Source organism: Callithrix jacchus, chromosome 9 (genome assembly GCF_049354715.1).
Source record: "Callithrix jacchus isolate 240 chromosome 9, calJac240_pri, whole genome shotgun sequence".
In the NCBI taxonomy this organism is placed as follows: Eukaryota; Metazoa; Chordata; class Mammalia; order Primates; family Cebidae; genus Callithrix; species Callithrix jacchus.
Genome location: NC_133510.1, coordinates 68,468,725 through 68,495,560, shown reverse-complemented (window position 1 = coordinate 68,495,560; position 26,836 = coordinate 68,468,725). Strand labels below are relative to the sequence as shown.

General features: G+C 42.9%; 2 protein-coding genes and 2 pseudogenes across 4 annotated transcripts; 3 read left to right on the top strand and 1 right to left on the bottom strand.

Moving 5' to 3' along the window:
* Positions 1 to 717: 717 nt before the first annotated feature.
* On the top strand, positions 718 to 7,213 carry TMT1A (thiol methyltransferase 1A). Of its 3 annotated transcripts, XM_035256784.3 has the most exons (3): positions 718 to 1,249; positions 1,357 to 1,439; positions 5,022 to 7,213. In XM_035256784.3, exons 1-3 carry the CDS (start codon positions 752 to 754, stop codon positions 5,134 to 5,136), a joined length of 696 nt encoding a protein of 231 aa, XP_035112675.2. In that variant the 5' UTR covers positions 718 to 751; the 3' UTR covers positions 5,137 to 7,213. The 3 variants fall into 3 exon arrangements, with proteins under 3 accessions (XP_035112675.2, XP_054095198.1, XP_035112674.2); XM_054239223.2 differs by lacking the exon at positions 1,357 to 1,439 and having other exon boundaries at positions 718 to 1,228; XM_035256783.3 differs by lacking the exon at positions 1,357 to 1,439.
* Positions 7,214 to 11,399: 4,186 nt separating this feature from the next.
* On the top strand, positions 11,400 to 11,910 carry LOC100404189 (large ribosomal subunit protein eL33 pseudogene; annotated as a pseudogene).
* A 2,731-nt stretch (positions 11,911 to 14,641) lies between these two features.
* HIGD1C (HIG1 hypoxia inducible domain family member 1C) lies at positions 14,642 to 25,970 on the top strand. The gene is made up of 3 exons (XM_054239225.2): positions 14,642 to 14,920; positions 21,208 to 21,342; positions 25,789 to 25,970. Exons 1-3 carry the CDS (start codon positions 14,779 to 14,781, stop codon positions 25,851 to 25,853), a joined length of 342 nt encoding a protein of 113 aa, XP_054095200.1. The 5' UTR covers positions 14,642 to 14,778; the 3' UTR covers positions 25,854 to 25,970.
* LOC128928674 (ATP synthase peripheral stalk subunit b, mitochondrial-like) lies at positions 18,793 to 19,839 on the bottom strand (annotated as a pseudogene).
* Positions 25,971 to 26,836: the final 866 nt, after the last annotated feature.

Below are 26,836 nucleotides of genomic sequence, written 5' to 3'. Positions count from 1 at the left end.
GAAAAGTATAAGTTGGCGTCTGACCCCCACTTCCCATCATGGCCTGAACCAGTCTCTCAGGTTACATCTTAAGAACCCCCTGGCCGAGGAGAAAGTCCATTCAAATGCTTGGAGGACCTTACAACTTTATTTCCGGTTTACAAAAATAATCCTGTTGTTGAGTTAGGAACACTGAGAGCCTCTGCCCAGAATGTAAAAGGGAGAATTCTTGCTGACTGTGGCCGGCCATGCATGTCCTTTCAGTTCCTTTTAAAAAGAAATAGAAAAAAACAAAACCAAACAGGGTCGGGCGTGGGGAAGTAAGGGGGGGCGTGTTATGATAAAGGTGTGGGTTCAGCAGGCTCCGCCCACGAATTCTTTTAGAGGTCACTGACGAGCCCAGTGGGGCATAAGTAACTGGGCTTGTAAAACTCAAGCAGGAAGCCAGCAGTCGTCTCTAAACCCAGGGAAGGGAAACAGGAATCGATTAGGAATGAAGGATTATAATCAACTTTCCTTCTAAGGAAAAACTGGGAAACTTCTCATTTTGACTCATGAAAACTAAGCTGAGCTGACTTCTGCCGAATATCTATTAATTAGGCAAAATGGGCCTCTTGCCCACGATTTGACTTTGCAGCACAGCCAGTTCTTTTTTCCCTCTGCAGCTGATTGGCTCTGGAGTGTGGCCAGAAGCCTCTCTCCCGCAATTAAAGGAGCCGGGTCTCTAATTGTTGATCTGTTGCGTTTTTTTTTTTTCCTCCGCTTCTGAGCAATGGAGCTTACCATCTTTATCCTGCGACTGGCCGTCTACATCCTGGCATTTCCCATGTACCTGCTGAACTTTCTGGGCTTGTGGAGCTGGATGTGCAAAAAATGGTTCCCCTACTTCTTGATGAGGTTCTCTGTGATGTACAATGAACAGATGGCAAGCAAGAAGCGGGAGCTCTTCAGCAACCTGCAGGAGTTTGCGGGCCCCTCTGGGAAGCTCTCCCTGCTGGAGGTGGGCTGTGGCACCGGGACCAACTTCAAATTCTACCCACCTGGGTGCAGGGTGACCTGTATTGACCCCAATCCCAACTTTGAGAAGTTTTTGATCAAGAGCATTGCTGAGAACCGTCACCTGCAGTTTGAGCGCTTTGTGGTAGCTGCCGGGGAGAACATGCACCAGGTGGCCGATGGCTCTATGGACGTGGTGGTCTGCACCCTGGTGCTGTGCTCTGTGGAGAACCAGGAGCAGATTCTCCGTGAGGTGCGCAGAGTGCTGAGATCGGTGAGTGAAAGAGTGTGCGGAGGACTGATTAGTAGCAGCCATTATCACAGCGGGCAGTCCTGTCAATTTCAGGTGGATGAAACTTTTTTGTTGTTGTTGTTGCCCAGGCTGGAGTGCAGCGGCGCGATCTCGGCTCACTGCACCAGGAGCAGTGGCTCATGCCTGTAACCCAGCACTTTGAGAAGCCAAGGTGGGTGAATCACAAGGTCAGGAGGTTGAGACCAGCCTGTGCAACATAGTGAAACCCTGTCTCTACTAAAAATACAAAAATTAGCCGGGTGTGGTGGCACACCCCTGTAGTCCCAGCTACTCAGGAGGCTGAGGCAGGAGAATTGCTTGAACCTGGGAGGCAGAGGTTGCAATGAGCCGAGACTACACCATTGCACTCCAGCCTGGGTGACAAGTGAGACTCCGTTTCACATACACACATACACACACACACACACACACACACACACAAAAGTAAACTCCCAGAAAAGACTGTTGAAATTTTTTTAGAGTGGGAGAGAAGCGATAAAGAGAACAATTAATAAATCTGAATATAAAAACTTAATATAAAGAAAAAAACTCCTGGCAGGGCACAGAGGCTCACATCTGTAATCCCAGCATTTTGGGAGGCCAAGGCAGCCAGATTGCTTGAGGTCAGGAGTTTGAAACCAGCCTGGCCAACATGGTGAAACCCCATCTCTACTATAAATACAAAACTTAGCCAGGCATGGTGGCAGGCACCTGTAATCCCACAACTTGGGTGGCTGAGGCAGGAGAATCTCTTGAACCTGGGAGGCGGAGGTCACAGTAAGCCAAGATTACACCACCGCACTCTAGCCTGGGTCAGAGAGTGAGACTCCATATAAAAAAAAAAAAAAAAAGGAAAAACTCCTAAAAACAAAGTACAAAACAAGCTTAGAAAAAGTATTTTCCAGGGATGACAAAGAGTTAACTTCCCTCATGTTAAAAGACATTAGGTGTCAACATGATCAGTAAGGGCAAATAACAAGAACAGAAATATAAACCAATTGTATTACAAAAAATGCTCAAACTTACAATTAAAGAGCTAATTAAAGATACTAATTTTACCTATTATACAGTTAGGGACTTCTTTTAAGGTCAGGATAGTGCTGGGGTGGGTTTGGGGGACTGGATACCACCATACCCATTAGAAGAGGTACCCTCTTTGGATGATATCTGATAACCTCAAAATTTAAAGCACACATACTCTTTTATCCAGTGGGAATTTATCCTACATGCAAAAACTTGTCCATACACAAGAATATTTATTAAGTAGTATTTGTAATAGCACAAACTGGAAATAACCTAAATATCAATAGGATGCTGTGTAAGTGAGTTGTCACATTGTACAAAGGAACACCGTGCAGCTGTTAGAAAGAACAAGAAGAGTTATCTGTGCTGATATTTAAAAATCCCCAAGGGATAACGTCTAATGAGAACAAAAAGCAATCAAGGCACAGAATGTTAGGTAGAGCGTAGGCCCACTGCGTGCCCATTGTGTAAGGGCGAGAGAGGACATACATCTATGTGTGTATGTTAATGGGAACAATAGACAAGTAACTTTTTTTTGAGACGGAGTTTCCCTCTTGTAGCCCAGGCTGAAGTGCAATGGCATGACCTCAGCTCAGGGCAACCTCCCCCTCCCGGTTTCAAGCAATTCTCCTGCCTCAGCCTCCCAAGTAGCTGGGATTACAGGCATGCCCCACCACGCCTGGCTAATTTTGTTTTTTTTTGTTTTGTTTTTTTTTTTAGTAGACACAGTTTCTCCATGTTGGTCAGGCTGGTCTTGAACTCCTACCTCAGGTGATCTGCCCACTTCAGCCTCCCAAAGTGCTGGGATTACAGATGTGAGCCACTGTGCCCAGCCTAGACAAGTAACTATTAACAGTGGATACCACTTGGGAATGAGGTTGGATTCAGGGAAAGAATTACTTTTCATTTTAAACTTTTCTGTAAACTCTATAATTCTTTAAACCTGTATGTAGTTTTCACATATTACCCTTATTATTTTTAGCTAGTTTAAACTCATTTTATATTCTGAACAAAGTTAAATAAATGGATATGTTAACATTTGAATTTACTATTCTTGGAGAAAGACATGTTCTGTAATCCCCAGTTTTGTCTATTTTTTACTGAGACATAGTCTCCCTCTCTTGTCCAGGCTGGAGTGCAGTGGCACGATCACGGCTCACTGAAGCCTTCACCTCCTGGGCTCAAGCTCTCAGCCTCCCCACCCTCCCAGTAGCTGGGACTACAGGTGTGCACCACCACACCCAGCTAGTTTTTGTATTTTTGTAAATACAAAGTTTTGCCATGTTGCCCAGGCTGGTCTCAAACTCCTGGGCTCAGGTGGTCTTCCTGCTTTGGCCTCCCAAAGTGTTGGGATTACAGGTGTGAGCTACCACACCCGACCCTCAGTTTTATTTTCTAATAGAGGAAGTTCCTCAGGAAGAAAAGAACTTGGAGATAGAGTTTAGAGACAATCATACCATCCTGTCTTCGGCTCAATATCAGAGTAGTAAATAAAGAAGGACTGATTCTTATACCCCAATGCTGGGTTCTTATGTCCTAAGACTGGGCACTAACTGGCACATTAGTAGATGTTTTGCTTACAGCATTACTAATCTCACAACACCCCTGCAAGGAAGGTAATTATTATCTCAGTTTACAGTGCCAAAAATCAATTCAACTCTTAAAGGTATCACTTTCTTGATAGTCTTCCTTAGCTTCTGCTAAGTGCCCACTCTCTGCTGGATATAATAAGGGAAGTTTATTACATTTTTTCTTTTTTTTTTTTTTTTTTGAGACAGGGTCTTGCTCTGTTGCCCAGGCTGGAGTGTACTGGTGAGATCTCGGCTCACTGCAATCTCCACCTCCCTGGTTCAAGCAATTCCCCTACATCAGTCTCTCGAGTAGCTGAGATTATAGGCATATGCTACCATGCCTGGCTATTGCTTTATATTTTTAGTAGAGACAGGGTTTCACCATGTTGGCCAGGTTGGCCTTGAACTCCTGACCTCAGGCGATCCACCTGCCTCAGCCTCCCAAAGGGCTGGGATTACAGGCGGGAGCCACTGCACCTGGCCTTACGTGACCAATCTATAGGACATCTTGATGAAAGCAGCAGTTGCTAATTCTAACGAGCAGTCATTTACATTTAGCATCACTGAATGATTACCTAATGAGAAAATGTTACCTTGAATTCAATAATGATTTTAGATGTATCTGTATTTTCATTAATCATATCATGTACTTATTTGTGAAAATGATACGGAAGTTAAAAACATGGTTAAAACTGGGTGTGGTGGCTCACGCCTGTAATCCCAGCACTTTGGGAGGTCGAGGCAGGCGGATCACCTGATGTCAGTAGTTTGAGACCAACCTGACCCACATGGAGAAATCCTAATTTTGTAAACATACAAAGTTAGCCAGGTGTGGTGACACAAGCCTGTAACCCCAGCTACTCGGGAGGCTGAGGCAGGAGAATCGCTTGAACCCAGGAGGCAGAGGTTGTGGTGAGCCGAGATCGTGCCATTGCACTCAGCCTGGGCAGCAGCAGCAAAACTGTCTCAAAACAACAAACAAACAAACACGGTTATTTAGTCTCAAGGGTGTGCTTAGTGTGGAGTGAGTCTCCTGCTCAGAATTCTATGGTTCTCTCAAAGGTTTGCAAGGCAGTGCCAGGGAACAATTAAAAAAAAAAAAAGGCAGAAATGAAAAACATCTTTGAAATGTGGTTTTTTTTTTTCTTCTTTCTCCTCAGGGAGGGGCTTTTTATTTCATGGAGCATGTGGCAGCTGAGCGTTCGACTTGGAATTCTTTCTGGCAACAGGTCCTGGATCCTGCCTGGTACCTTCTGTTTGATGGGTGCAATCTGACGAGAGAGAGCTGGAAGGCCCTGGAGCGAGCCAACTTCTCTAAGCTGAAGCTGCAGCACATCCAGGCCCCCCTGCCCTGGGAGTTGGTGCGCCCTCATGTCTATGGATATGCTGTGAAATAGTGTGAGCTGGCAGTAAAGAGCTGAATGGCTCAAAGAATTTAAAGTCTCGGTTTTACATTTAAAATGCTACATGGGAGAAGAGAAACCTTTTTTTGTTTTGTTTTGTTTTTTATTTTTGAGATGGAGTTTTTGCTCGTTGCCCAGGCTGGAGTGCAGTGGCGCAATCTTGGCTCACCATAACCTCTGCTCCCAGGTTCAAGCAATTCCCCTGCCTCAGCCTCCCAAGTAGCTGGGATTGCAGGCATGGACCACCACACCTGGCTAATTTTGTATTTTTAGTAGAGACAGGGTTTCTTCATGTTGGTCAAGCTGGTCATGAACTCCCAACCTCAGGTGATCTGCCTGCCTGGGCCTCCCAGCATGAGCCACCGTGCCTGGCCTGAAATCTTTTTTAGGTAAAGTTGAATTCCATCCTTAAAAGTTTCTGTTATATCCTATTTTCTATCATCTCCCAAAGAATTCACATCAAAAAAACCAGTTTGAACTCCCTCTTCAAAGGAAACACTGAACTTTCATAATTAACATCTACTATCATCCCCAAATCTTAGTTTATTCATCGACTTCAAATTTTTTTCAAATTGCCTCTTTTTTTTTTTTAAGCCTAGAGCAGAAGTTTACTAGGCAAAAGAAAGAGAATAGCTCTCTGCTATAGAGAAGAGTCCTGGAGAAATGGGCCTCCCCAGTTGTCTTATTTAAATGGTTACCCATCAGATTTTAATTTCATCTTCTCTTTGAGAGCTTGGTGATAAGAAGCAGTTAAATCACTCAAAGAAGACTTCAAAAAGGGAGCAGTGAAAAGGTCTTAATAATTCATTGAATTAAGAAATACTAGCTAATTAAAAATCTAAGTCTAAACAGCACAGAGTTTCTTTTCTTTTTGCTTTTAAATTGTGTTTTAAAAACAGAGACAGGGTGCCAGGCGCAGCGGCTCACACCTGTAATCCCAGCACTTTGGGAGGCTGAGGCAGGAAGATCACGAGGTCAGGAGACCAGCCTGGCCAACATGGTGAAACTCCATCTCAATTAAAAATACAAAAAAAAAATTAGCTGGGCATGTTGACGGGTGCCTGTATTCCCAGCTACTGGGGAGGCTGAGGTGGAGAATCTTTTGAACCGGGTGCCATTGCACTCCAGCCTGTGCAACAAGGGCAAGACTTCGTCTCAAACAAACAATACTAACAACAACAACGTATAGAGACAGGGTCTCACTATGTTGCCTAGGCTGGTCTTGAACTCCTGGGCTCAAGTGATTCTCTCACCATCACCTCTCAAATTGCTGGGATTACAGGCATGAGACTGTGCCTGGCCAAAATAGCGCAAGTTTCTGAAAAAGAAATCTGAACCTATTTGTTGTTCTTAATTCTGGCTTTCAGGATTAACATCCAAGGCTGTCACACCTGGTGCTGCCCAGCTTTATGTCTTATTCCAGTACTCCACCAAAGTTTGTTTTCTTGCATTCCAGTTCTCAAGCCTTAAGATAAAGATTGTACTTGACACTTTAGTATATCCATAAAACTATTTGAGGCGGTTAAGATTCTTGGGTTCATTTTCCTTATTATCTAGCACAAACTTTGCTGAATATAGTAGATTGTAGGCAATGAAAAAGCCCATTATTAGAAAAAGCTTTAATAATTAGGTGTGCTATGTAGGAGCCCCTAATCATCAAGCAGTCTGTGAGTCTGTAAAGAAGTAAACAAATAGTTTTTGGATTATTCTCATCAAATTCCACCCCTGTTCCAAGATGATTTCTTTCTTCTTTGCAACTATGGAAGCTGTGAAAATCATCACAAGTGCCTCTGAAAGCAAGTGTTAGGTTGGTTAGAGGGTTTAATATTTTCTGCAATGGTTTGTATGAGTTTTAATAAATGTAGTATATTTTCTGAGATGATTTTGCAAAAGTACTATTTTAAGTATGAAACCAACCAATAAATTCACATTCATGTCAGGAACAGAAATATGGTTTCTATCTCTGCTGGCTTGGTTTCCTTTTTCTTAATGTCTCTGGGAGGATTTTCCTTCATTGTGAAAATTTTAGTTTTTTAAACATAGAGATTTTTCTTTCGACAGCCAGGCAACGATAAACACAGATAATGGATTTGAGACAAAGCAATCTTGGAAGTATCAGAATGGGTTTTGAAAAGTTCAAAAGTTCAACAATGTGATCATGTTTGGCTACCTTAAAAAAGCAAAAAAGTTCAAGTTTAAAGATCCCATTTGTGAAATCCACAGAGCAGAAAGAAAGGAAACTTACTATTTTAAGTACCTCTTGGACACGAAAAGGATGCAGTGAGGCTCAATGCACATCTAATGCTCCCTACTCTCTGGAACATGAATCTCCTCCCTCTGCCGTCTTCCCTGAATAGGAACCTCCTTAATCTACCCATCTCACTGTTGGTTAGGTCAGTCTAGTGACTGAGAAATACGAAAAGCCACAGGTTGAAATGGTGAGATGCCATGACATTGAAAGATAATACCGAAGTGCAAAGTCCTAGGCTCAGCCTTATCAATTCCCTCTTGTCTAAGTGGTGTGGCAAATATCATCCTCACTTTTCACAGGCAAAACTGAGGTGTAGAAAAGTAAGTAAATGAAGTTTCTTACAGTCATTCCACAAGTAACTGAGCAAGTCCTAGAAGCCCTGACTCCACAGACCAGGAACCGCCTTTCATAATCACTGCCCTGACACCTTGTTACCGCTTCCCTCCTTGGGCCCAGAGAACACACATTTATAATCATTTAAAGAGCTTGAGGAAACGATATCAGCCTGTGAAAAAGGGAGAAGAAAAAAAGGCAAAACATGTCCAATGTCTTTTAGATCCTATATTAGTTAAGAATCCTTTGATCCTAAGTGACAGAATCCCAATCCAAACAGGCTTAAGCAGAAAAAGGACTCCATCAACCCAAATCAGGGAAAATCATAGGGGCAGAAAGCCTCAGGCACAGCCTGAGCAGAGCTCAAATAATGTTGCCAGGGGCCAGACAATCTCTAGGGTCCTGTCTGCCCTCCCTGTTGCTCTATTAGGTAGCAACTATAACATAATGTTTGCTTCACTTTCTATTCAAGTTTAAAATAGGAATTCAGAAGAAACAAATATTAGAACACTTAGGAATCAAATGTTTCAAAATATAAATACAAGACATTTTAATGCATCTTTTTTTTTTTTTTTTTTTTGGTCAGCCATTAAAATAATCGTTTGGCTCTGCCTGCCACATCGGCTAAACTGGCAAATACATAAAAGATAATGAAACCTCCAGTGAGGCATCAAGCTGGTCTAAAATAGACAAGATGAACTGAGCATGGTGGTGGGCACCTGTAATCTCAGCTACTTGGGAGGCTGAGGCAGGAGAATCACGTGAACCCAAGAGGCCAAGATTGCAGTGAGCACTAAACTGCAGCCTGGGCAACAAGTAAGACTCCATCTCAAATAAATATATAAGGAAGACAAGATGAGAACAGTGTCAAATGGCAGAATAGTTGCAGGAAGAACTGAATGAGGAATACAAGGGAACAGAATACAGTCTGTACACTCAAGTTTCAAAAAGAAAATCAGGCTGCATTTGTAGAAGAGCTCACATTTGTCTCTGACACATCTCCCCATGCTAAAATTGTCATTTCTATTTCTGGAGCCTTCCCTACATGATTGCTTGACTCAGAATCCTTTGATGACTTCAGCCATGTCTTCTAATCCTCCCCGATCTCTTTGAAACTTTAAAATTGTGAAACCCAACAAATAAGTTTTTGAATATGCAAAATGACCATTAAACATATGAAAATATGTTCAATTTCACTCACAATACAAGAAATGCTCATCAAAACTGCTGTAAGGTACCATTTCTCACACATCAGATTGGTGAAAACTTCAAAAGTCTGACCACACATTGCGCTGGGCAGGCAGTGGAGAAAGAGTCACTTCTGTCTATTGCTGGTGGGAATGCCAATACATTCAACCCTCGCAGGGAAATTTGGCAATATCTAACAAAACTAAACTTTAATTTTCCTTTGACTCAGCAATTCCACTTCTGGGAATTTACCCTGAAAATATACCTTCAAAAATATGAAAACACATATGCGCAGGGTGATTCATTGCAACATTGTTTGCTGTAATGTCTCCAGCCTACATGCTCACTCACAGCTAGGAGAGCACTTCAACCATGTTACACTCACACAGTGGAGGACTATGCAGCTATAACAGAGAAGGAGGACAAGATCCCTAGGACATCTTTCTTTCTTTCTTTTTTTTTTCTTGAGACAGAATCTTCCTCTGTCACCAGGCTGGAGGGCAGTGGCACGATCTCGGCTCACTGCAACCTCTGCCTCCCGGGTTCATGTGATTCTCCTGCCTCAGCCTTCCAAATAGCTGGAACTACAGGCATGCACCACCACACCCAGCTAACTTTTGTATTTTTAGTAGAGGAGGAGTTTCACTGCGTTAGCCAGGAAGGTCTCGATCTCCTGACCTCGTGATCTTCCTGCCTCGGCCTCCCAAAGTGCTGGGATTACAGGTGTGAGCCACTGTGCCCAGCCTCTCTTGCATCTTTCTAAGGCCATTTGGGCTGGGGCCCACTTGCCCAGGCTGTGCTGCTTCTCCCCCTTGATTTTTGGCTCATTGCCATGGCTTTCAGGAATTTTGCCTTGTCCTTGTCCTTCTTTTTCTTCCTCTGCTTTGTCACACTGAGGTCTGAGATGCCTTTCAACTAAGGGGGTCCCTTCTGGACATGCTTATCGGCTGACATGGCACCCGCCTGTAGTTTAGTAGGTAGACTGCCCTGATTATTTATGCTAATGATCAAATTGTCCCAGATTTCACTACTGGAAGCCCCTTTAAGCTGGCTCCTCTTGTATATTGACATGTCCCATTATTCTTTGAATGCCTTTTTTTTTTTTTTTTTTTAGATGGAGTCTTGCTCTGTCACCAAGGCTTGAGAGTAGTGATGCCATCTCAGCTCACTGCAATCCCCACCTCCCAGGTTCAATAGATTCTCTTGCCTCAACCTCCTGAGTAGCTGGGATTACAGGCATGTTCCACCTCACCCAGCTAATTTTTGTATTTTTAGTAGAGACAGGGTTTAACCATGTTGGTCAGGTTGGTCTCGAACTCCTGGCCTCAGGTGATCGGCCTGCCTCAGCCTCCCAAAGTGCTGGGATTCAGGCGTGGGCAGTGAGACAACACAGCCTGGGTAGCTGAACCAAGCCACCACCCAAGGCAGGAATAGAACATAAATCTTGCCCCTTTCTGAGCCCATTCCCCCAAAACCCTACTTCCAGACACTTCTAACGTGCATTGCCAGGCCAGGTATGGCTAATGGATCACAGTCTTCTTTGTAATGCAACCCACACACAGTCTGCCTCAGAACCCTCATCTCTGGGCTCCAAGCAGCTTCTTCTATTTACTCAGAGTTAGCACATCACCTGGAGCCTACTTGGCATTCCCGCCTTAAGGACACCTCACAGGTGACAGGACCATGGCAGAGCCCCATTGTAAACAGACGTGGGAGCAGTCAAATTGGAGGGTCCAGGTAGCAGTGCTGGTGGGCCAGGGTTTTCGAGGGCCTACACGTCCTAGATGAGGATCACACTACATGCGCTATTGGGAGAAACAGTCTCTGCTGATACAGATATTGAAATAACAAAGGCAGAAGAGAAAAATCAAGTATGGAGTTTGAAGTTGGCCTATGTAAACTATAGAATAAAGCAAAAAACAGTTATTTCAAAATAAAATATAAATAATCATAGTGATGGATAAGCCACTGAATAAATAGGAATTCAAGAGTCCAAACTGATATAAATAAATGATTAAATAGAATCCTCATTAGAATGCCTGCTAATAAATTTTGGTTTTGTTTCTGAGATGGAGTCTCCCTCTGTCACCCAGGATGGAGTGCAGTGGTATGATCTTGGCTCACTGCAAACTCTACCTCCTGGGTTCAGGCGATTCTCCTCCCTCAGCCTCCCCAAGTAGCTGGGACTACAGATGTGTGACACCCTGCCCAGGTAATTTTTGTTTTATTTTTAGTAGAGACGAGGTTTCACCGTGTTGGCCAGGCTGATCTCAAACTCTTGACCTCAGGTGATTCCTCCCCCACACCTTGGCCTCCCAAAGTGCTGGGATTACAGGTGTGAGCCACCACACCCAGCCATAAATTTTTTTTTTTAAGTGATGTATTTAGCTCTTCCTGCCATCTTGGATCCCTTGGAGGCCTGCTGGAAACAGGACTTCTAAAAGGAACTATGTCTGGAAGGCTGTGGTCCAAGGCAATTTTTGCCGGCTGTAAGTGGGGTCTTCAGAAACTAAGGGAGCACACAGCTCTTCTTAAAATTGAAGGTGTTTATGCCCAAGATGAAACAGAATTCTTTTGGGGCAAGAGATGTGCGTATGTATACAAAGCAAAGAACAACACAGTGACTCCTGGCAGCAAACCAAACAAAACCAGAGTAATCTGGGGAAAGGCCTATGGAAACAGTGGCACGGTTCATGCTAAATTCCAAAGCAACCTTCCTGCTAAGGCTATTGGACACAGAATCTGAGTGATGCTTACCCCTCAAGGATTTAAACTAATGAAAAGTCAATAAATAAATGTGGATTTGTGCACTTGTATTTTTAAGTGGATTAAAAAATTTACCTTAAAAAAAGTGATATATTTAGAAAAACCACCATTTAGCAACTAAAATTAATGGAGTCAAGCAAGGATCACCAACGGACACTGAAATTAATGGATAAAAGTCTGACAAACAACAGGATATTTGTATAATATTAAAGTACCTATTCAGAAACTACTTATTAATTAAAAGTGGGGGAAAAAACAGTAACTACAGCAGAGAACCAGGCAGACGCCACCCTAATCCACATGATTCAAGCAGTGGTGTGCTAGAGCTCACTCCTACCATCCCAGGAAAGGGACATTTTCTAGCCTTGTGGTCCGTGATGACAGACTCTATTTAGAAATCGGCCGTGATGGGAGTATTTACGACACAGAATGGGGCAACGGCAAATGCCACAGATCAAGGCGACATCTCCCCTTCCAGAACCAGTTGTTAAATAGTTATCAGCATCACACTGGATCAAAGTTTACCAGAAGGCAATTCGACTTTCTGTGCCTCCTGATATTTCACACTAAGAGCACAGTATCACTTTTGTTGTATTCTGCCCAAAATGTATGACCTCAATCTAGTGAGAAAACATCAGTGAGGCAGGGGGGAAACTAGACTGAGAGGCATCCTACAAAATAACTGGCCTGCACTGGCAAAACATCAAGGTCCGTTGGGCATGGTGGCTCACATCTGTAATCCCAGCACTTTGGGACGCCAAGGTGGGTGGACCACCTGAGGTCAGGAGTTTGAGACCAGCCTGACCAACATGGCGAAACCCCATCGTTACTAAAAATACAAGAAATTAGTGAGGGTGTGGTGGCAGATGCCTGTAGTCCCAGCTACTTGGAAGGGTGAGGCAGAAGAATTGCTTGAACCGGGGAGATGGAGGTTATGGTGAGCCTAGATTGCGCCATTGCACTCCAGTCTGGGCAACAAGAGTGAAACTCTTTCTCAACAACAACAACAAAAATCAAGGTCATGAAAGACAAAGATGATTGAGGAGACATCGGAGACTAAAGAGGCAGAATAACTAAAAGCAATATATGATCCTAAGTGGATGCTAGACCAGGAACTTTTTTTTAAATTAAGGACATTATTGGGACAACTGGTGAATATGAATACAATCTTTATATTGGAAAACAAACTGATATCAATGTTATATTTCTGATTTTGAACACCGTACTATGGTTATATAATAAAATGATGTCCCAAATGCATACAAAAGCATATGGAGGAAAAGGCATAGTCTGCAGCTTACTGTCAGGTGGTTCGCCAAAACTATTTTTTAAAGAAAGAAACATGTTAATAAAGGAAAAGGTAGGTACCAGACACGTAGTTCTTTGTACTATTCTGGGGACTTTTTTTGTAAGTCTAAATCATTTAAACATTAAATTACAAGGGAAAAACCATGAACCCTACCTGGACCTCCGCCCTCATCTCGAGGTCCACATGGCTGCAGTTGGAGGGAGGCGGTGAGCAATGCGTTCTCCAGAGTCTCAAGGGGCCCCAAGGCCATGAGGTCAGAACTGAAGTGAAGGCCACGTCCAACACCCGCCCGCCTCAAGAGCCACAGCCTCTCTCGGGTCTCCACTGCCCCACTCAGGTCTTACGCGCAGGCGCAGGGATTGGCCGCAGGTGCCACAACATCGCGTCCTTCCCCGGGTGCGCGTGCAGCTCAAGGCTTTGCAGGAGGCGCACCTGCAGCGGCCCCACCGCCAGGTGAGCGGTGATGAGCTCTCATTGCCCCAGTCGGAGATTCCAGCTGCAGCGCGTGCACCTCTCCTCCGGCTAGCGCGCGTTTCTGAAGAATGGCAAGAATCCTGGCCTCTGATGGCTGTCCGTTCCCCTTCCCCTCCAAGCCCAGTGTTGTGACCCTGTGCCCTCTTTCCCCTCAATTGTGGGCTCAGGAGTCAGGTACTAAGACTCACAGTCTCAGAGGGAAGTCAGGAGCTCCCTTGTAAAGGCAAACTTAAGTAAAGGCATCTTCTTCCAAAGCCTTCATGTTTTTCTTAATGTTGGCTTTGAGAGCCTAGTTTGTGGCCCAGGTGAGTTTCTGGCAGGATGCTGGCGGTCTTGGCCAATACCAGCTGACCACGCCCCCAGCCCCCTGGGGCGTGTTTCTGGGCTTTCCTATTATCAGTTAGTTGGAAATTGCACATCACTGTGTCCTGCCTTACAACAAACACCTGTTCTGATCTACAGCCTCTTGCTGAAGGAACATCAGGAGACAGCCGGTACGACACAGGTATTTTTACACTTACGTTTTCTGATGAAGGCTCATTCATAGGATGAAGCCGCTGTATTTGAATTCTGGGGTGAACACAATAGGTTGCACAGGGAACAGACTCAGGTGCTGCTAAACCTGTTGTGATTATGGTTGCTTTTGCAAGTTTCTTCATTCATCCTATGTAGATAAGCCAGGCTGGACAAGGAATCCATTGTTGAGCATAGTAACTGGCACACAGGAGGTGCTTGGTAAATATCTGAATGACTTTATAATGCCCTGCACATTCTGCAGAGTTGGAGTGATCACTCTCCGGATACCTGTAAATCTGGAAGTATTTTTCCCTATGTTGGCACTGCCATACTTCTCTAAAATGATAGTTTAAAAAGAAACTGTGTTCTTCAAATACAGTGCTTGTGGAAGAAGTCCTGAGGTTCCCAAAGATCTCAAATGCTGAGCAGTGAAAGGAGACTGAATAACAGAACTATGATCTGTGTTTTTACTCTGTATTCACGAAATCTAATTATCATTTTTTCTCTCTATTTTTTTTCTTATTCCCTTCCCCTGCAAAATGAAAAAATTCTGTAATGAAAAGTGTGAAGGAAAGACAATTGCTTTTTTCAGTTGAGCAGATGGGCTTATCAAACAAATGAAGACAAAGAACACATAATCGAGAGTGTGATGGGAGAGGGAAGACAAATTATTTTTAATGATTCACGGCAACCACATTTATATCCTATTGTTACTACAGAAAAGAATGTCTTCAGATAACCCGTGGTCAACAGATGAGGATGAAAGCCAATTATCCCGACTAATCAGGAAATCTAGAGACTCCCCCTTTGTCCCTATAGGTAAGTGCAAGCTTTGACAGGATGCTGGAAAACTGTAATAACATGATGATGCCTTACCCAGTACCTCTGAGGACTGAAATGTCTCATATAATTGAATTTTTCCAGATCATTGAAGCTAACCTCCTCTAAACGTGTTGAACTTTCAGAATAATTTCTAGTACATGGTAAGCCCCCAGTAAATATTAAGTGTTATTTGAGGTATCAAATTTTATTCTACTTTATCCATATTTTTAGAAGTCTACCTAAAATTATCAATTCCTAATCAGTCAGATGGAATAGACTGAATGAACATTAACGTTTCAGTCATAACTCAGGACTGTCAACAGCAGCATCAGTTTATTATATTTAAAATCTGTTAGGGACCATTGAGATGCATATGTCTCCTTGTCTTGTAAGTAGTCTAAACTTTAAGTTCTTATGTCTTCTGTTTATAGATTTTCCTGTTTCTTTCTTCCTATTGGGCACATCAAAAACTTCTGCTTCAGCCGGGAGTGGTGGCTCACGCCTGTAATCCCAGCACTTTGGGAGGCCGAGGGGGGTGGATCATGAGGTCAAGAGATCGAGACCATCCTGGTCAACATGGTGAAACCCCGTCTCTACTAAAAATACAAAAAATTAGCTGGGCATGGTGGCTCATGCCTGTAATCCCAGCTACTCAGGAGGCTGAGGCAGGAGAATTGCCTGAACCCAGGAGGCGGAGGTTGCAGTGAGCCGAGATCGTGCCATTGCACTCCGGCCTGGGTATCAAGAGCAAAACTCTGTCTCCAAAACAAACAAACAAACAAACTTCTGCTTCTAGGCCAGGCATGGTGGCTCATGCCTGTAATCCCAGCACTTTGGGAGGCCGAGGTGGGAGGATTGCTTGAGCTCGGGAGTACAGGTTGCAGTAAACCAAGATCACACCACTGCACTTCAGCATGGGTGGCATAGTGAGGCCCTGTCTCACAAACAAACAAAAAAACCAAAACTTCTGCGTCTAATGTTTTTAATGTTCTGTGGCACCAGAAGCTATATATTCAAGCTTGAAAGAACTGTGGGTCAATTCAGAGGAAAGCTCTGAGTAAAAGCCTGGACCTATCTGAACACTTGTGAGCATGAACTTCATAGAGGTCATTTTAGCTGCTCAGTGGCTCTCTATGCTGGCTTCCTGGTGTGCTCCAGGTGTTGAGTTTGATGGCAAAATAAATTCTAGACTAAAACAGTGATACTATAATTAGGCTGGGCAAGGTGGCTCATGCCTGTATCTCAGCACTTTGGGAGGCTGAGGTGGGTAGATAGCTTGAGGTCAGAAGTTTGAGACCAGCCTGGCCGACATGGTAAAACCCAATCTCTACTAAAAATACAAAAAATTAGCCAGGTATGGTGGCATGTGCCCGTAATCCCAGCTACTCAGGAGGCTGAGGCACCAGAATCACTTGAACCCAGGAGGAGGAGGTTGCAGTGAGCCGAGATCACGCTACTGCACTCTAGCCTGGGTGCAGAGCAAAACTGTCTCAAAATAAAAAAGAGAGGTACTATAATTTGATCACTTAATGATCTATGCCTTAGCTTCTTTATGCTTTCCCCACACATATTTAGTATATTTATGTTTTCAACAAGTACTCTATGTATGTGGACTTAAAAAATGCCACAAAACCTAAGCAGCAATATTATGTTTTAAAGTCTGAGCTCTTGCTTTCTTCTCCATGGATGTATACTTCAGCCATGCCTGTTTCCTTGTGTTCATTTTGTCTGAAAACTATTAAAATAATTTACTTAAATCAGACTAAGTTTGCAAAAATATTAATTCCATAAAAACTTCTAAATAGGTATGCCAGATGTTCCCATCAAGTGTTACTGTGACTCTAGCTACTTTCTAAGTGTCATTATTCACACGTCAAAAAAGAATCAAATTTTACTTTACAGTAATATTGTTTAGAAGTTTCATTTAAGACTTGTAATAGCACCCATAAGAAATGGAAGCAAATAATTTAATAGTGATTTATCTTCCTTAGCATTTTTAACTAGAAAAACAATTCAAAAACACAAGGCTACGTGAACAGATCACTATAATGAACAGAGATTAATCACTGTGCCTGTTGTACATTAAATTATTTTTCCAGAGACATTAAGGGTGATTAAAGTGAAAGGATAAGAGTTTCCAGCTAAATTCAATTATAAACAAACTAGAGACACTATATGGAAAACAGTAAAGGTTCTGACTTTAATCTTGAAAAGAAACAAAATCAATTTAAATAAAAACAACTCTGATTTGATTAAGGGAAGAGAGCCCAGCTTTTGCTAATAAATAAATAATAATAAAATTTGGTAGGCTGGGCAAGGTGGCTCATGCCTGTAATCTCAGCATTTTAGGAGGCAAAGGCGGGTGGATCACTTGAAATCGGGAGTTTCAAGACCAGCCTGGCCAAGATGGTGACATCCCGTCTCTACTAAAAATACAAACATTAGCCAGGCGTGGTGGCACACACCTGTGATCTCAACTACTCAGGAGACTGAGGCATGAGAATCACTTGAACTCAAGAGGTGGAGGCTGCAGTGAGCTGAGATCACACCACTGCACTCCACCCTGGACAACAGAGCGAGATTCTGTCTCAAAAAAAAAAAAAAAAAAAAGGAGAGACTACTATGTTCATGAATTTGAGGGTGTGTGTGTGTGTTTGTTCAGTAGAAGCAGGGTTTCACCATTTTAGCCAGGCTGGTCCCAAACTCCTGACCTTAAGTGATACACCTGCCTTAGCCTCCCAAAGTGCATGCATTACAGGTGTGAGTTACCACGTCTGACCCTGTGTTCATGAATTGGAAGGCACAGTATATTAGTAAAGACGTCGATTCTCTGCAAATTGATCTATAGGCTTAATGTCATTCCTGTCAAAACCCCAGCAAGGGTTTTTGTAGATATAACCAAACTTACTCTAAAACTTATAGGGAAAGGCACAAGTCCTAGAAAAGCTAAAATAATCTTTTTTAAAAAAAGATAAAGTAGAAAGAATCACTCTGGCCGATATTAAGGCTTACTATATTGCTACAGTAATCAACATGGTGTGGTACTGATGGAAGGTCAGATGCATAGATCAATGGGACAGAATAGAGAATCCAAAGGCTGGGCACAGTGGCTCACGCTTATAATCCCAGCATTTCAGGAGGCTGTGGCGGGCAGGTCACTTGGAGCCAGGAGTTCAAGGCAGCCTGGCCAACATATCGAGACCCATCTCTACTAAAAATACAAGTTAGCCAGGTGTGGTGATGCATGTCTGTAATCCCAGCTACTAGGGAGGGTGAGGCACGAGAATCACTTGAACCTGGGAGGTGGAGGTTGCAGTGAGCTGAGATTGCGCCACTGCATTCCAGCAAGAGAATGAGACTCTGTCTCCAAAGAAAAAAACAGACTCGTATGTTTACTATGCAAATGTTTTCTCATTGTCATATTCTATTACGTCTACCATGCCCTCTTATAGATGTTATAAATATGCTATTTTATTTTCTTCAGTTTTTGTTCCTGTTATATTTTTGTTTTGTTTTGCATTTAACTTTTTTTTAATATACAATATTCCATTTGGTTATTTTAAGAGTACTGCAAAACTTTATATATATCAGCCAGAAATAATTCACCACTGGATAGTCTCATAAACAAGACAGTAGTTCAATGACATCTTTAATTTTGACCTATATGACAAAAGCTGAGTATTTCAGAGACTTATACAACTTGAAAAACCTCACTTTATTGCAAGATGGTAGAACTAATTACAAATTTAAACTATAATGTGGTAATCTTTAGTCAGGCAGCAAGTTTTTATAAAGGCAAACTGCTTATACAGACGTGATCACAGAATAACTCAAATGCAGAGTAAGAAGGATGAGAAATAATTGACTGGAAGATAGAGATTTCATTCTCTCACTATTTAAAACAAACTTTTCATTTTTAGAAGAGGTAAACCATAACTTCAGTAGACATCAATACAGAAAGATTTTGTCAAATAAAGTCGTTTCCATTTAGTCAGTCAACTTTCTAGCTGTCTCAATTGGAATAAATACATTTACATAACTGGCTTGAGCCTTCTTTGCCACCAGCTTCTTTGCCAGCAATGCACTTGGCAATTGTCTCCTTCTCCTGCTGTGCAGAGATGCTCCGCACCACGTGCTTCTCCACCCAATTTATCATGTGCTCTTGTTCCTTTTGACGCATCATGTTCTGCACAGATATTTGATAGTCCAGACGATTCTTTACTTCCTTATATACCCTATGCAGTCGTTCCCAGTAAGTAACCTCCAAAGCCAGAGCAATGTTATTCCTCTGCACATCAAAAAGGTAATGGCGCTTCTGAACCAGTGCCTGCTGTGCCTTCTCTGCATCAACTGTATCCTGGATTTGTTTGATGGAAGCCTGCTTTGCCTCTTCCAGTTGGGCAAGAAGCCTGCTTTGCCTCTTCCAGTTGGGCAAGGTTTTGCTCATTGAGTTTATCAGCAAATGCTGCAACAGGAGGACCACATTTTTTAACTCCAAAGATATATAACCCTATTACTGCTAGGCCAGTGATGGTCTCTCCAGTAATCACATATATTTCTCTGGATAAAGCATACAAGATAAGCCCAGTTCCAAGCATATAGGGCCTGTTACACCAGTTTTAGGATAAGGATACTGAAAGAATTCCTCAGGGATCAGTCCATGACGAACTTTTCCTCCATATTCAGGAAGAGGTGGTACAGGGGCAAGGTGTGGCTGCCCTGTGTGAAAGGTCCTTGTTGCTTGCAATACCCCTGGACCTAGGAAGGCTGCATTCTTCAGAGAGGGGGCCGCTGTGGCAGCAGAAGAAAGTACCACCCGGGACAGCATGGTCAGCAAAGATCCAGACAGCAATCTTTGCGTTCCTGTGACCCCTGACAGGAGAATCTGTCAGGGCAGGAGCAAGATGGCCGCTCACAGGTGTCAAGAGATAAAAATTGTGTTTGCATTTAACTCTTACTTATCCAAAAAAAATTTTTTTTCAGGGTCTGATGTGAAATACAAATCCAAGTTAGTTCTTCTCTATACCAACAGGTTGTACTTATGGCATTTATTAAATTATTCCACTATCTGGTGGGTTTTTCTGTTGGTTTGTTCATTTGTTGTTTTGAGACGAAGTCTTGCTCTGTCGCCCAGGCTAGAGTGCAATGCCACGATCTCAGCTCACTGCAACCTCCACCTCCCAGGTTCAAGTGATTCTCCTGCCTCAGCCTCCCAAGTAGTTGGGATTACAGGTGTGTACCAGCATGCCTGGCCAATTTTGTTGTATTTTTAGTGGAGACGGGGTTTCACCATGTTGGCCAGGCTGGTCTAAAACTCCTGACCTCGAGTGATCTACCCACCTCGGCCTCCCAAAGTGCTGGGATTATAGACATGAGCCACCACACCTGGCCCAGTATCTGTTATTTGGCTATTTTTATTTTGTCATGGATTCAGTTCTCAGTGTTTTAAATCTTTTTCTAGAATCTTTCTTATTTAGTTGATGTTCTTTCTTTTAGAGCCAGTGACATAGAATCGTGGTTGTCACAGCAGTATATTCACCCCTTGACATTTGCAGAAAATACAAAATATTTGTACAGGCTTCTGAACTCTTCTAGAATCACAGTTCTTGCCAGAGTTATGCTTCTTGTGCATATATTCATACCTCTCACTAAAGTGTATTGTTTCACTTTATACAGAACAACAAATTTGTTTATCTCTATTGATTTACTCCTTATTTGGTAACAGGAAATGAAGAGTAAAAGCCAAACACTCAAAAGCTGTGGGTACTGAGATGTTTGGGTTAGTTCCCTTGCTGGCTAAGTGACTTGCCACAGATAATAAACTTGTAGTACACACAATTTGAAATTATTCCTCAGGAAATCACATATGGCTAGACAAGTCACTATACTATATGGTTCTAATTTTTCTGGGAAGAGTCAAAACTGCAAATATTGGACCCAAGAATATTAAGGGCTCATTTTAAAATCTGGTAGATCAAATCCAGCTTGGTTCTTTGAAACATATATATACATATATATATATATATATATATGTTTCCCAGGCTGGAGCACAGTGGTGCAATCATAGCTCACTGAAGCCTTGAATTCCTGGGCTCACGGGATCCTCCTGCCTCAACCTCCTGAGTAGCTGGGACTACAGGTGTGCATCACTGTGCCTGGCTAATTTTTTATTTTTTGTAGGGATGAGGGTCTTGCTGTGTTGCCCAGGCTGTTCTCAAACTCCTGGTCTCAAGCGATGCTCCTGCCTCAGCCTTCCAAATAACCTATAGTTTTACAATTCACAGGTATAGCAGGTTTTGTGACTGTGGTGTCCTATGGTCTTTACAAATTAAAGTATAGAAGAGATCAGAAAATGTCACTTCATCTTATTCACATGAGAGTTGCTGCCCAAGGATTTGTTGTCGGAGCTGTGACTCTAGGTAACCTGCTTTATTTGTACCTTATGTTCAGCTGTCCTTGAGAGTACATTTACTTACCTTATTCATTCATAGTAGATGATGATTACTGGTCACAATAATACAATGAGAGAGAGGTGGGAAAGACTGATCTTCCCTTAGTTGATGTTGGGGCCCATTTGTGCACCTAATTTTTTAGGACTGCAGCTGACAAAAACTGACAAAACCCATGGTAGAGAACCAGGGCAATGGGCTGTTAATCTCTTTAGTGAACGGAGTGGTGAATAGTTCCTATCCTGTAACTCAAGAGCAGCAGTTATGGATAGCTCACAGCCTATATTGTGGCTGTGATCCACCTCGTGGCTAAGAGCAGCGATCATATTTCCCAGCCTATTTGAACAGCAAATGCAGTTATTAATTAAACTAGGAAGAAGCCATTTTTAGAGTCCACACATCTCAACTGCCTTCTTCTTTCATTCCAAGTTTGAGCAATAGGCAAATCTTTTTTTTATTAGTCCATAAATTAAGCAAGACCTACCAGTCAAATCCAAAGAAAAGGTATAAAATTATCTTCATTAATTCAGATTATACCCACAGCTAAATCAGATAGTTCAAAGAAGTCCATTTTAGAACCTGAATTAATCTAAATTTGTTTGGTCTACATTAATGAGAACAGGTCACAATATCCTTAGGTCCTCTTCATGCTGTGCAGAGTAGAGTCATCCTAAGAGTAGACTGGAGATTATAGAATGCTGGGTGTGGGGCCTGCAAGGAAAGTTTTATGGTGACGATCTTATTACTGTGAGCTGTAATGTGCTCCAAGTACAGGAAAACTTACTGCAAAGTTACAGTCCTCATTTTCATCATTCAGCAAACATTTATTGAACACCTGCTATGTGCCAGACACCGTCTAGAAATATGACTCAGTCCTTACCCTTAAATAGTTTAGTCGCTTTAGGGAGACAGACCAAGAAAGGAAGGAGACAATATAAAGCTATAGATGCTGTGACAGAAATAGCACAGGCTGGCCGGGCATGGTGGCTCACGCGTGTGATCCCACCACTTTGCAACGCTGAGACAGGCAGATCATGTAAGGTCAGGAGTTCAAGACCAGCCTGGCCAGCATGGCAAAACCCTATCTCCATTAAAAAAAATACAAAACAAAACAAAAAAAGCTGGGTAGTGGCACATGCCTCTAATCACAGCTACTATGGAGGGTAAGGCCGGACAATCACTTGAACCTGAGAGGTGGAGTTTGCAGTGAGCTGAGATTGTACCATTGCATTCCAGCCTGGGCAACAAGAGTGAAGCTCCATCTGAAGAAAAAAAAAGCTGGGTGTGGTGGCTCCCACTTGTAATCGAAACACTTTGGGAGGCTGAGGTGGGCAGATCACTTGAGGTCAGGAGTTCAAGACCAGCCTGGCTACCACCCACCTCTACTAAAAATACAAACATTAGCCAGGTGTGGTTGCGTGCACTTGTAGTCCTAGCTACTCAGGAGGCTGAGGGAGAAGAATCGCTTGAATCTGGGAGGTGGAGGTTGCAGTGAGCTGAGATCACACCACTGCACTCCAGTCTGGGCATCAGAGCAAGACTCCGTCTCAAAAAAAAAAGAAATAGCACAGTTTGCTATGGTAGCACAAACATAGGGAGTGGTATTTAACAAGGGCTGGGAGGCCAGGGGAGGCTTCTCTAAGGATGTAAATCACGTGCTGAACTAAGAATAAGGAGGAATTAACTAAGCAGAGAAGGAGCTCAGGATTCTAGGCAGAGGAAAAAACAAAGGCATAGAAGCATAGCATGTAAGTGGAAAACTACATAGCTTGGTAGGTGAATCAGTGTTTGATGAGAAAAGCAAAACTACTAGTAGTAATATTTAGTGAGGGATTTATTACAGGTATTTAGACTTATATGAGGCTCTTGCTTATGATTCTGGAGCTTGGGCTTGAAGTGAGCAGGGAAAGGAATTAGAAAAGAAAGCAAAGTAGGCCAGGTGTGGTGGGTCACCCCTGTGATCCCAGCACTTTGGAAGGCTGAGGCGGGGGAATCACCTGATGTCAGGAGGTCAACCTCAAATGGTCCACCTGCCTCAGCCTCTCAAAGTGCTGGGATTGTGGGCATGAGCCACTGGGCCCGGCCTTTATTTTTTGTAGAAATGAGGATCTCACATCATTGTCTAAGCTGATATTGAACTCCTGACCTCAAGTGATCCTCCTGCCTCAGCCTCCCAATGTGCTGGGATGACAGGCATAAGCTACCACGCCTGGCCTAATGGGTGATAATTTAAGAAACGATTTTACTATTACATCGCATGAACTGTTAGTATTTTCTTTATCACTGAAAACATGGCCATTAATGCCTTTAAATCTAAATGGATCAGAAAATCAATTCCGAGTAACCCAAAACCACTTCAGAGAATCTATCATGGTTCTGCTCCTCTGGAAGCACTTCTAATTCCAAACTGTATCAGTCAGGATTCAGACAAGCAAAACTACTAGTAGTGATATATAAAGAGCATTTTAGGCTGGGTGTGGTGGCTCATGCCTGTAATCTCAGCACTTTGGGAGTCCGAGGCAGGAGGATCACTTGAGCCTGTAAGTTTGAGACCAGTCTAGGCAATATGGCGAATACCCTGTCTCTACAAAAAATTAAGAAGTTAGCCAGGCATATGTGCTACTGTCGTCCAGGCTGAAGTGCAATGGCACAAACTCAGCTCATTGCAACCTCTGCTTCCCGGATTCAAGCAATTCCCAAGCCTCAGCCTCCCAAGTAGCTGGGATTACAGGCACCTGCCACCACGCCTGGCTAATTTTTGTATTCTTAGTAGACACGGGGTTTTGCAATGTTGGCTAGGCTGGTCTTGAACTCCTGACCTCAGATAAGCCGCCTGCCTCAGCCTCCCAAAGTGCTGGGATTACAGGCATGAGCCACCATGCCCTGCCCTAATTTTTAAAATTTTTTGGTAGAGATGAGTCTTGCTATTTTAACTAGCCTAGTCTCTAACTCCTACACTTAAGTGATCCTCCTCCCTTGGCCTTTCAAAGTGCTGGGATTACAGGCATAAACCCCCACCACCCACCTGCATTTATATTGTTTATAAATAAATGCACAGTTTGGCCTGGCACAGTGGCTCACACCTATAATCCTAGCACTTTGGGAGGTTAAGGCAGGTGGATCACAAATTACTCAATTGTGGTGGCACACACCTATAGTTCAGCTACTCAGAAGACTGAGACAGGAGAACTGCTTGAATCTGGGAGGTGGAGGCTGCAGTGAACCAAGATTGTGCCACTGCAATCCAGCCTGGGCGAGACAGAGCCTAGCTCAGAAATAAATGAATAATTTATTCTGAATGAGACAGAAATAAATGAATAAATGCACATTTTGAGAGGCATGCTCAACATATTTACTTAAGTAAATTTGGAGAGTTTGGAGACCATCTACCTATGACATGTGGAAATGTCATATGTAAAGCCAGGCACAGTGGCTCACACCTGTAACCCCAGCACTTTGGGAAGCCAAAGTGAGTGGATCACCTCAGGTCAGGAGTTCAAGACCAGCTTGGCCAACACGGCAAAATCCTATCTCCTCTAAAAATACAAAAATTAGCTGGGCATGGTGGTGGGTGCCTTTCATCCCAGTTACTCGGGAGCCTGAGGCAGGAGAATTGCTTGAACCTGGGAGGCTGAGGTTGCAGTGAACTGAGATCACGCTATTGCACCACTCCAGCCTGGGTGACGAGAGAGACTCCATCTCAAAAAAAAAAAAATGTCATATGTACAATAATGAATATATGGGTTTCACACTCAGAAGAGAGATCTAATTTTGAAATCTGATACCTTGATAACTGAGATGGGTATGGGCTGGTGGTGGTGGTATGTGAGTTGTAGTTTAAATCTGTGACTCCCTAACTTGCTTTTGGGTGTCAACATTTGCTGACATCCTTGGAACTCACTAAAGCAGCTCCTCTCTTCCTCATCTTATTTCCCCCAGCTACTTCCCCCTTTCTGCATGCCTAGGACTCTGTGGAAGCCATACATATCATCCATCTAAACTCACAGGCAATTCACCCATTAGATCATAAATTCCCTAGAAGCAGGAATTAGATCCATTCACCATTTGTTTTCCTCAAGATACCAAGTACAAGCAAAGACTGAATAAATGTTTGCTATCTTTTATTACTATTTTTATCTTAACATCTGGTCAAATTTGCCCACTCTCCTAATATTTCACCAATGTTTTGCTGGCACAATAACATCATAAATTTATTAGTAATCATTGTAAAGGGCTCCTAGAGTTTTGTATTTTTCTAGAGTCACTTGTATGATCCAAACTAAAAACTAATAAAAAGGAGGGCCTTTGTTTCTGTTTAAATTGTGGGCTAGTTTCATAAAAATACAACAAATGGAAGAAATTCAGTGTTTTTTTTCCCCATGGATACTCAATTGATATATATCTTTCTGTTCCTAGGTGTTCTCTACTCTATGTATAAGGATCACATTAGACCTAGATTCTTCAATGAGTCCAAAAAATGAAGCTACATGCTGGAAGCAAGAAAGACAAAAAGCTTCTGAAAACGATTTATTATCAAGAGTAAATTTTCAATATGCAGCAAATTTTACTACAGAAGTAAGACAGAATGCTCATGTACTTCAAGTCTCAATGTTTGAAGTTGATTTCCAGATCACTGATCATAAACAGTCAACTCAGAAATATCTCTTGTTGATGTCTTTCAGAACGTAGGGCATGATTTTTCTGACTTAATTTTTTAAAATTTTTTAGTTAGTGGCAGAAAATGATCTGCCACTAATCTGTCAAACTAATGATAGTCTGCCAAAGCAATCTGAAAATTAATAGATATATAGTAGTTACAGAGGACTTCTCTTTTCTTTTTTTTTAGATGGAGTCTCATTCTGTGGCCCAGGCTGGAGTGCAGTGGTATGATCTCAGCTCACTGCAACCTCCGCCTCCCAGGTTCAAGCAATTCTCTGTCTCAGCCTCCTTAGTAGCTAGGATTACAGGCACCCACCACCACGTGTGGCTAAATTTTGTATTTTTAGTAGAGACAGGGCTTCACCATGTTGGCCAGACTGGTCTCGGACCTCTGACCTCATGTGATCCACCCACCCCGGCCTCCCAAAGTGCTGAGATTAGAGGTGTAAACCACTGCACCTGGCCATGGAAGACTTCTTTTCTTTTTTTTTTTTTTTGAGACAGAGTTTTACTCTTGTTACCCACGCTGGAGTGCAATGGCGTGATCTCGGCTCACTGCAACCTCCGCCTCCTGGGTTCAAGCAATCTCCTGCCTCAGCCTCTCGAGTAGCTGGGACTACAGGCATGCGCCACCATGCCAAGCTAATTTTTGTATTTTTATTAGAGACGGGGTTTCACCTTGTTGACCAGAATGGTCTCGATCTCTTGACCTCGTGATCCACCTGCCTTTGCCTCCCAAAGTGCTGGGATTATAGGCGTGAGCCACTGTGCCCGGCCAGACTTTTCTATATCTATGTTAAATGTG

Excerpts from the sequence above, each read along its gene's own strand:
- TMT1A (XM_035256783.3), top strand. The coding sequence starts at position 752 with ATGGAGCTTACCATCTTTATCCTGCGACTGGCCGTCTACATCCTGGCA. Across the intron at positions 1,250-5,021 it reads TGCGCAGAGTGCTGAGATCG|GGAGGGGCTTTTTATTTCAT; the intron begins GTGAGTGAAAGA and ends CTTTCTCCTCAG.
- HIGD1C (XM_054239225.2), top strand. The coding sequence starts at position 14,779 with ATGATTCACGGCAACCACATTTATATCCTATTGTTACTACAGAAAAGA. Across the intron at positions 14,921-21,207 it reads CTCCCCCTTTGTCCCTATAG|GTATAGCAGGTTTTGTGACT; the intron begins GTAAGTGCAAGC and ends TACAATTCACAG. Across the intron at positions 21,343-25,788 it reads TGTCGGAGCTGTGACTCTAG|GTGTTCTCTACTCTATGTAT; the intron begins GTAACCTGCTTT and ends TTCTGTTCCTAG.